This window comes from Solanum pennellii, chromosome 6 (assembly GCF_001406875.1).
Source record: "Solanum pennellii chromosome 6, SPENNV200".
NCBI classification, from domain to species: domain Eukaryota; kingdom Viridiplantae; phylum Streptophyta; class Magnoliopsida; order Solanales; family Solanaceae; genus Solanum; species Solanum pennellii.
Genome location: NC_028642.1, coordinates 30,104,142 through 30,115,458, shown reverse-complemented (window position 1 = coordinate 30,115,458; position 11,317 = coordinate 30,104,142). Strand labels below are relative to the sequence as shown.

General features: G+C 31.2%; 1 protein-coding gene and 1 pseudogene across 1 annotated transcript; both read right to left on the bottom strand.

Moving 5' to 3' along the window:
* Nucleotides 1-2,754: 2,754 nt before the first annotated feature.
* Nucleotides 2,755-3,369, bottom strand: LOC107022247 (E3 ubiquitin ligase BIG BROTHER-related-like). Its single transcript, XM_015222917.1, has one exon. It carries the CDS (start codon nt 3,367-3,369, stop codon nt 2,755-2,757), a length of 615 nt encoding a protein of 204 aa, XP_015078403.1.
* Nucleotides 3,370-6,293: 2,924 nt separating this feature from the next.
* Nucleotides 6,294-11,317, bottom strand: part of LOC107022246 — a 21,254-nt pseudogene continuing 16,230 nt past the window's right edge.

Genomic DNA, 11,317 nt, shown 5'->3' with positions numbered 1-11,317 from the left:
ATGATGAGTTTAATAATTTACAGGTAATATAATACACCTAATATTTAATTACATAGATTAATATACGAACATGAATCTTAAAATGGTTACCGAAATTAGAGGGGTAATTAACATCCTTTAACTATTGAAAACTTAACAAATAATCTAGACTTCATCTTTAATTTATTTAATGTTATCACATTGTATTAAAAATGAAAATCATTGGCCAACATCACATGGAGAGTAATAACTTAGCAACCTGTTCTTCTTTTCCAATTTACAAATACAATTCTTGACCAAAATCTTTAATTAAATCCACAATTCATACGATAACTATGCTACAAGGGTCGGCATGCCCTCCTAATTCCTCCTCCAACATTATTTTAACATATAAAATGGGTAAACATTGAGATTTTAGACATTTAATTAATGATTTCCCAAAACCCCACAATCAATTAATAAAACTACACTTCGGTCGACCATATAAAAAGAAAAACACAAATCCTTTATTCAACTCACTCAATATGCATGTGAAGTTGCTTTAAATCATGTATATGACTAATACAAAATTTTGTTACGTGCATGAATGAAATTTTTTTTTTTTTTTGCTTACCGAAGGTTGCTGCCGTCTTCTTTAGAGGTTCCACGACTCACACTTTAGGGCAGTTTATTTTTCTTTTCCCACTTTGCTAACTTTAATAGTTCAGGGATTTTGCCCTTCAAGTCTTTATTTATTATTTATTTATTTTTCTTTTCATTATTATTAGCAACAAAATAATCTTTGGTTAAATATGAAAATAATTTCACCCACTCTTATAAGTCATAATTTATTTATAAAAACTATTAAAAATGATTAATATAAAAATAATGATTAAAGTTTATAAAACGACTAAGAGGGTTGTTACAGTAGACTTGGTCGTGCTTCACTTATCTTAATTTTGTAGTATTCGTTTACTCCTGACCAATGCGGGTTAGCATTTTCATTTAATCCTGGCTCTTGTTTACTTACTATGTTCCTTAGAGGTACAAGAAACTCTGTATTTTGTGTTGCTTCGGACGAGAAGCCTTGCAGTTAGAATGTACAAAATGGACACATCATTACAATCTTGTTACGTTTCAAGAAAATTTGTTGAAGCAATCATGGATCATTTACTGTTATCACTGGCCTATATGCTCTTTTTACGCAAGTTCCACTGCAAAAATCCAAAGACTTTTTTCCCTTTTTTCTCGTCCTGAATAAGCTATCCCTCCCAATTGTCACTGAGAGTGTTATGGATGGGCCAGGACCAGTATGGGCGAAGTAGCCCAACACTGAATCAAGAGACTATGTTTGACAGTGGCGGAGCCACGATTTTTACAAAGGGTGTCCAAGTGCTAAAGTAAATCTGCTGTTCTTAAAAAGTGAAAAAAAATTGCTACTAGTGAAATTCGAACACACAAACACTTTAAATTTGTGTATCTTTACTCTTTCAAGGCGCCTGAAACCACCAGACTACATCATATTGTTGTGTCAAGGGTGTCCAAAATATATTATTTAGTCACTTAATTTATCATTTTACTTGTATATACTGTATAATATTCCGACGAAGGGTATCCAATTGGACACCCTAACACTTGTGTGGCTACGCCACTGATGTTTGAGATCCGGGTTGATAAATACTTGTGAAGGAAAATTAGACTTGTGCAAATTGTTGAGAAAAATGTCTAGTCCTCTCATTCCTTTTCTCTGAATTCTGCTTCTCATCCCTTTCTTCTACTTGTGTTCCTCAATTTCCCTTTTAGTTCTTTACTCCTTTGTACTTGTAATTACGAGTTAGTGAAATATATCTATTGGTTGTTTGAGTTTGAATTGTATTGGTCTAGTTATTGGGTTCATTACAGAGTGCGCTTCACAAGTGAACTGTAGGACAAGGCTAGAAAAGTAGTTCAAGCTCTGTCTTGGCTCTCCTTCTCAAATCTCACTTTTACTGTATACCATCGCGTCCTCCAATGATACCCATCGAAGAAGGCTTCAAGTTATGTGTGTTCCAGGGTTTAACTGATCTAGAAATGAGTGACTTCGGAAAGCTAAAAAGAAAAACAGTAGGCTTAAGATTATTACTTATAAAAAACAACTAAAGTCTTAATTTGGTTGTCTAAAGTATCATACATTGTCATCTGCTTTGGTGGTGAAGCGTTGCCAGTGTCTTTCCTATATGAGTTCTAAGCTAAGAGAAATTTTAACTTTGCTTAACTCTTGAGTTACATATCAACTTGAACATTCATGCCTACTTAACGAAATAATCATATAGTTTGATGTCTTTCATGTTGTTTTCCTCAAACAAATGATCAAATAGGACGATCTAGGCTACAGTAGTGAACTTTTGAGTTTATAATTACTGCCACTCGTCATGTTACTATAAACACATTTTATACTACCTTGTAATTGATTGTTTGATTAATTGTTAATTGAGGAATATTTTTAATTTCTCATGTTACAGAAGATAATAGTGCGCACTCTCTCTGTGTTTGTGTTAATTTTTACACATGATTTCAGAGTTTAGAATACAAGGGTATTGACTGTTTGGCTTATTACTGCCCTTCTTTTTGAACAATATAGATGGAATAAACAGGTGACAAGGCCAAAAAGTGTCCACATAACTCAATCGATTGTGTTATAGATGTCAATTATAAACAGATTACATGCCCGAAAACTACAATAAAGAATCAGGTAGAAGACTAAAAACTGAATTGTGATTGCAATATGAATCATTACAGAATAATATAGACAGTCAGTCATGTGTCTGTGGGCAAAACTGAAGCTCTACAAAAAGGACTTGATTTTTTCCTGTGCAACCATTTGTTGATGCATTCAGCATGAAATTCATGGCCACATTGAAGTGTGCCAATGTTATCGTCATTTTTATATTCAAGCAAGCAGATAGCACATGCTTCTTGTTCCTCATCATCATCAGCATCTTTGTTGGCGTCTATGTCCATAATACAAGTAACATAAAATGTACTTCTTTCTAAATACTCAGACATATCTTGATCCACAGACTCATTAATATCTTCTTCCTCCACCACCTCTTCTTCTTCGTCTTCAATTTCATCAGTATAGGTGTGATCAAGAATGGATTGAGGCACTTGAATATTGTAACGAATGTAGTTAGTATTCACTTTTATTCGAGCTGTCCTAGTCCTCCTTCCACTTGTTTGCTGATTGCCTTGATCAAGCAGATGTATATCATACTCCATTCCTATTTGTAACTCATTCACGATTTCTTCTTCCTCCTCTTCCTCTTCCTCGTCTTCTTCCATAATATCTTTATCCGACAACTCCTCTGCTTCTTCTTCAATTTCATCAACAATTTCACCAATATCTGAATGTTCTGACTTAATATGAGACATGAAATTATAATCAACTGGAGGCATGAGGTGTTGTAGTCAATTCAAGAGAGCGGCGTCAGGTGGCAATGTACGACTACAAGAACAAGGAACTTGACCATGTTGAGACATGTTTCTTCCCTGTGTTTTGTGTTAGACTTAATCGCCAAAAAAACTATTATGGAGTTGACATGACCATGTTTTGATCGTGGTCAACTTAAAACTTTAGAAACACAACGGATCAAATCCTCTTAATGCCTCGGAAACTGTGCTTAACCTTAAACTACACTACAAATCACCTTATAGAGCTAGAGAAATAACCAAAACTCATAATAGACCTCACCAAGGGAAAAGAAGCAAAAATCACAAGACCTTCAGGATCATTATAGTAAGAAACTCATTTTCATTATATATACGGAAAAGGGTCAAAAATACCCTTCAACTATCAGAAATCGCTCAAATATACCCTTGAAGTATATTTCGGCTCAAATATACCCTTAGCATCAACTATTGGGTCAAAAGTACCTTTCTCATTAATAGAATCGGTTAAACATCACTTAGATGCCATGTGGATGTCACATGGCATGCCACATGAGCCAATAGAGTTCTACTCATGTCACGCAGACTAATAAACTTATCCCTAATTTTCTCCAATTTTCTCCGTTTTCCGTAGAATTTAGAAACGATTTCACTGAAAAACATAGAACCTCTTTTCCTCATTTCTCCATTTCCTTAGAACGATTTCACAAAATACATAAGTTCTAAGGGAAGGGTATTTTTGACCCTATAGTTTGAGGGGAAGGTATTTTGACCTGTTATCAGGAGAAGGTGCTCTTTATTTGTAATTGTTTTTTGGTTGGTTATGGTAATGGCATAATACATAAATGTGCCATTTAACTTGGCTTCAAACCACATTTATGTCCTTCAACTTTGATGTGCACAAATAGACACTTAAACTTGTATAAAGTTGAACAAATAGACACACATGTCCTACATGTAATCCTACATGTCATTTTTCGTCCTACGTGGTGTCCTACATGTATTGTTCCATGTAGACTCATGTGTTTATTTATTTAAAAGTTGGATAGTTAAAGTGTGTATTTGTGCATTATGAAAGTTGGAGGTCAAAGTTAAAATTTGAAGCCAAGTTTAGGGTCCAATATATGTATTATGCCTTATGGTAATAGTTTACATTAATTACCAAAAAAAATTAATCAAATATTAAGTAATAGTTGTATTTAAATTCATGCATCAAACAAGATCTTAATGCATCATATATTCATGTACTAATTAAATGTGGGTGATGAAGAGTCTAATAACCTTTCAATTTTAATTTGTAAGATAAGATGGGGTAATGAAGAGTGTATCAAACACACTCACACCACATTATTTATATTCCTTCTTTTATTCAAGTTTGTGTTCATCTTGCATTCTACAATAGGTTAGTCTATATCAGTTGTAAAATTTTCATTACCAGTTTGTAATTATAAGAATTCTTACTATTTTATTTATTCATATTCTTTAAAATTCATGCATATTCATCTTTTTTTTGTCAAGCAATATGTAAATTATGATAGTTACAGGATGAATATAAGTGAACTTTTATTTTTCATATTTCCATCATTTTGGTTTTTAAATATAACTTCGTAATTGATTACTGTATTTTTGTACTCATCCTTTCTTCTATCTTTATGATATATATAGTAAAGTTAATCACATTTTGTGTTTATTATTAATTATTTTGAGGGTAAACATGTTAAATCCCATAGAATAATAATTATGTCTTCTTCATTGTTTGATGATCATGTATCTTCTTAAAACAAAATATTTGTACTTTTTTTTTTATATGTAATCTCAAATGTTTAAAAAATTCATGTACTTAACTGTTAAAGAGAGATACAAAATAAGTGCAAAAATAAAATAAAAAAAATATATATAGTAAAAAAATGACTAAATGATACACTGAATAATATTGTTTTAGAATTCATATTTAATTTGTTTATATATATATATAGATCCTTTAATATATAGTTCAAGAAATATAGTATATCTTTATTCTTAACATATTCATGCTTTCTTTTCGGTTTATCTTTTTTATTATTATTATATGATTATAGCTTTTTATACCTATGATATGTTTTGTCTACAATAAGTCGACTTCTAACAAAATGTAGTTCAATTAGTATGAAAATATTTTTGTCTATATATTTTAATGTGATGTCTTTTATTATGGATGTCATGTCTTTATTTACTTTTTTTTTCCGTTTGAAATTATAATTTTTTCTACAAATTTAATGGTACACCGCCCAAACATTTTGTAATATTTTTCTTTATACGTATCTTTTTTTTATAGACAATTTCTTTTTTGATTATTAAAACTTATGTTTAGTAATTAAAATATATTAATTCCTTTGATATAATAAAAAAATTATTTTTCATGAAGTAATTATAATATCAAACTTCCAAAATCTAACACAAGATTTTCATGTTATATTTGTGCAGAGCTATATTCTTATGTTAAACTTACATATGAAAGGACTTAGATTTGAACTTACCTATATAAATTAACTTTTATAATATCAATTAGGGGACAAACGTGCAATGCACATTCCGAGAACTAGTATATATATCTATATATATCTAGCTTTTCTAAACATTTTAACTAGTGAGAAAATATATGAACATCTTCATATCAAACAAACCCTTAGGATATTCATCTCCACTGAAAATATTGTTTATATATCATATATTTAATAGATAGGAGAAATTACTGTTAAAGCCAAAAGAAGGCCTTTAATTATGAAAATGTGAATTGCAAATTTGAGTAAAATGTCTAAAAAGGAATGTTAACAAAAACATATTGTAAACAAATACATGGGTCCGAATGAACTAAATGTTGGAAGAACATGTCCATTCAAATGACACAAATACTCAAGCAAAAGGGTGATTTAAGCTTTTGTATTCTTTCTGAAGTCAATGCAAGTCTGGCAATCGCAGTCTGAGAAGCAACACACTTCACATCGAAAGCACACACGGGAAGTGCAACCTCCACATGTTGGGGAACGCAAACATCCCTTACACGCCCTTCGGCTAGCTCGCTCTTCAGAATCACCACATGAAAATCTAAAAAACAAGTAAAACAACAACAACAAAAAACATGTTCACCAACAATACAAAAAAAAGGAAAGATCACAATATTAATGGATTGATAAATTCTAAACATCACTTCTTGAATAAATTATGACTGAGCTAAAAACATCACTACATTTGAATGAATGATATCACTCATCTAGTATCTTCTTGTGTTTTTTTCTGTTTCCTAGTTTGTTTAAAACTCTGTTAGCTACTATTAAGTATTAGTTCCTCAATTTCAGCAAGCAATAACTTAGTTTTTAGCAAATTTTTTTACATTACTTTACAACATCTTAATTAAACTACGATGTATTTTCATTTCAGTCTAAATTTATCAATAGAAGACTCTTTTCCATTTCTCTTCTTCAATCAGTTCTTATCCTCTTTGTTAAACATGAACATATGGAAATCAAGGAAGGACCAATATAAGAAAAGATTCACATTCTGATTATTTAAGAAATTAAGCTTGAAAAGAAAACGTACTTGTCAAAAGGAATATCTGAGCACTTAAAATTAGCATTCACCAATGCATCATGGTAGCTTCTGCATTCCTTCTTAGAGCAGCGATAAAATCTATTTGCTGCACTTAGTACATTTAACAAATTCATCACGATGAAGAAATTTATGTGGTCTCTTGGCATTCTTTGGAGACATGTTGTAGAATTTCAGTAGTGTTGTTTTTATCAGTGGAACTTGGTAACCATCAATAAAGACCCAAATACTATGTTTCCATCTGAAAGTCTCTTTTCCAGCATGTTTCTCAAATGCAAATGGAGAAAGATTATCTAATAAAAAAAATCAACTTTCATTAGTATCATAACTTGTATCAAATAAGATAATACGAAAGGATATTTTTTTGTTTCATAAAATAAAACAAACATAATAATAACATGCAAAAACAGATAAGAGCCTACTAATAATTAATTGATTACACTGACCACAATACGAGTTTCAAGAAGCTATATAACAAAAGGTGAATGACTGAATGTGGCTTTTAAATTGAATATAGCATTTTTCAAAGACATGTTGTAGGTTGTTTCCGAAAGAATGATGAATACCTCATTTTGCCATTACCAATCTATGACTTTATATATTAAAAAAAAGGCATAATACATATATTAGACCTTAAACTTGATTTCAAATTTTAACTTTGACCTTCAATTTTCATAGTGCACAAATAGGCACTTTAACTATCCTATCTTTTAATAAGTAAACACGCGATTCCTACCTGGCAAAACGCGTGAAAATCACGTATTCTGCGCGCGTGAGGAGTAATTTTTGAGGCCCACAACAGTAAAAAAAAAATGCTAAAATGACAATTCTACCACCTCGAGTTCCGACCAATCTCCGGCAACCCAAAATCCCTATTCATTTTACCCAGCAGTTCTCGTTCTTCCTCCACACCGGAGCAAAACCCATGAAGGGAACGAACTTCGAGCTTGCTAAATCCACCAAATACCCGATCCCAAACCCATCAGATCTGCTGTCTCCGGCGAGAATCATCACGAAACTGCTGCAACCAGCAACTCAAACCAGACACAAGACAACAACCAAATGACCTCCAAAACCCCATGAAAACAGACCCAACAACCACAAAAACCCAAACCAAGAAGCCAGCAACAAACCTTTAAGATTTGTCAAACAATGAGCTCCAATCTCTTAAAAATCATAAATTAAAATTAATTTTGATTTTTTTTAGTTCTAAAATCGACGTGTAAAATATTCAACTAGTTGGGCAGTCATTAAGTGGCTCACTAATACACGTTGAAGCATTTGCCTTTCACGCTCTTTGTCTGTAAAAATCGCGTGTTTATTTATTTAAAGGTAGAATAGTTAAAGTGTCTATTTGTGCACTATGAAAGTTGAAGGTCAAAGTAAAAATTTGAAGCCAAGTTTAGGGTCCAATATATGTATTGCCTAAAAAAATTGAGAATTTCAATGAAGAAGAAATTACCTAGTATTTTTATCTCTATTGAGATTCAAATCAGAGATTTTGCGATTCTCAAATCACTTTATTGATCACTAAATCCCATTCTTGAATGCTACAATGAGAGAAGATATATATAGATATATGTATATCTCCTCTCTGCAATACGCTCATATCGCGTAGCTCCTCTTCGCTAAACATTTCTCCTCACCGCTTCTGTTACTGTTTACTCAGTCAAAAAACCAAAAAGTGTTTTATATAAAGATAACTTTTTAAATAAAATCCTATAAGAGAACAAAAAAAAAAGGAGAAGCGATCGAAAAAGGTGAGTATTAATTTTGATGCTGATATGTTGAATTGATTATACGGAGAATTTATCGGGAGAGAGAAGAGAGGAGAAAACCGAGAGGAACACGGACAAATGAGGTATTTTTATAGAGAAAAATCACCTGAGGAAGAAAACAGATTTAACAGATCTAGTGTTGGGGGTGCGGGTGGGGGTCGGATGAAGGGCGAGGCGGTACTACACAAAGCATGTATGTAAGGGGGGATTTATTTATCTTCTTGTAAAAGCTACCATGAAACCCCCCCCCCCCCCCAATTTTTTTTAGATACAACGAATAAATTATTGAGAATAATTTATCTCAAAAATAAGTTAAATATATTCTATAGGTCAAGTTCATGAACATCCAAAAAAACATACATTGACATCTTCATTAGCTTTCCAAATAAAATTTGGCAAATTTACAAATCAAAATAATTTGAAAGTAAGAGCATTTCAATAAAGAGCTTTCAAGAAAGGAAAAAAGAATGAGTATTTCGAATAATATCATACAATGATTACAAAATATTGCTATGATACAATATAATATCAAAGTGCGGAAAATAAAAGGAACCCTAAAACCTAAGAGAAAGAAAGTAAAGGATAAAAAGCTAGATACAAGAATGGAACTATTAGGCAACAATGACTATATCAAAGTCAAAACCTACTATTAAGAATACCAAACAAGCACCTAAATTACAGAGCCACCCTTAGGAGCTTTGATCCTTAGGCAAGCAATCCTGTCAACATTTTCTATCAAAACTATGGCCTTAGCCTCAAACTCTGTTAAAGAATACACTCAATTCATAAGAAGTCATCATATAAAAATAATCTACTTAATTAGCATGACTAAAAGTCGAGTAGTTTATACTCAGTTAATTAGACTAATACTAGTTTAATAATAGTTATTACAAAAATACTCTTAATAAATAAAGGGTCATCTTAGTCTTCTTAGTCAAGAGGCTTTTATTTTAGGAATAACTATATTGCATTATGGTCTCTTTCTTTAATTAAATTTTTGTCCTTCCACTTTAGTATGTTCTGAAGCCTTCGTTTCAAATTCCTTCCAAACCTCAAAAGTATTGACTTTGATCTAAAAACCCTTTTAACTCTTTATCATGGCTTGGTGTGCATGCATCATGCTATGTGCAATTTACTTCAACATTTATAGCGCGAAGATATTATTAAGTCATTAAGACGGTAAATATTTATTAAAAAATGGCAAAAAAATATGAAGATATAATATTATGATTGATTGTAATGTAATTTTTCATTTAGGGTCTTTCATTTGTAATATGACTAGTCTTGGTTACGTGCGTGCACGTATATTCCTATTAATTATATTTTAGTGCAACTTCCTAAAGATAATAAATCTTATATTTTAATATACTTATATTCATAGAGTTGAAATATAAATTAAGGTAGTTTTAATACTATTTATAATAGTTATTGTATATTAAACATATATGCATGTTAGTCTATGATTAAAAGAATACAATATTTCTTTAAAATGTGTTTTTTATAGTAGATCTGAGAATAATAAGTTATATGTAATGTTTCCTTGTCAACTTGCATTTGTTCATTCTGAAAGGCCCTACACCCATGGCTATTTGCTCTACAATTACAATTAATTAGTCTATCACCATAAGCTCGAAAAGTCAAACCCCAATCAGTCAATGAAGTTGCTCTTTCAGGTAATCTTCATATGGTAGTCCGTGCTTTATTTTTCTTGTCGTACTTCCTATGGTAGTTCGTGATTAATGATGATATAATATATATGATTTCGTCTAATATAGACTTTAAACACATACCATAGTGGATTCATAATTTTTAACTTTGGTTAGTAGTTAGCAACTTTTGACTTACAGGATAAGGATCAAGATATTTTTAAAAAGATGACAGGACAACATCCCTCGACAAATTCTTCACCTTGTTATTTTTTCCATCATCATTAGAGAAAAAATTGAACAGTGGAGGCGAAATGGTGGGAATGCTAATTGCTCGATAAGCTCAAGATCGTTACTTGGATGCAATCACCTCAGTGAAACTCCAAGATGATATGTTAATCGAACCTACCATTAATTTAATTCTATATAATTTGAACTTTAAATAATAAAAAGAAAGAGTAATCATTCTCTCAGATCCATTCTTAAAGATGATATACAAATACAAAGAACAAAAAAAGAAACACATTAGCAAAGCAATTAATTATTTATTTTCGATCCTATCTTGATAATGAAAATTATAACAAAACCTAATGTAACAATCAATCTATTTTTGAATACAAAAAAATCCTAAACTAAAAGCAAGTTATAAACAAATCAACAATCAACTATATAAATAGAGATAAAGACAACGTTTCAGTAATTGAATTCTTATCTATCCTCATGACTGCACAAGGGAGATATCACCCCTTTCCCCACAAATTATGACATTATTTAACCAATTAAGAGCTCCTACACATAAGTATTGTAGGATTAGCACATAAAAAACTTTTCTGAAAGAGTCAAATTTATAAGACAAAAATTGTAGTATGCGAAAAGTCACATAAAAATTTGAAAGGTCAAATAATATATATATATATATATATA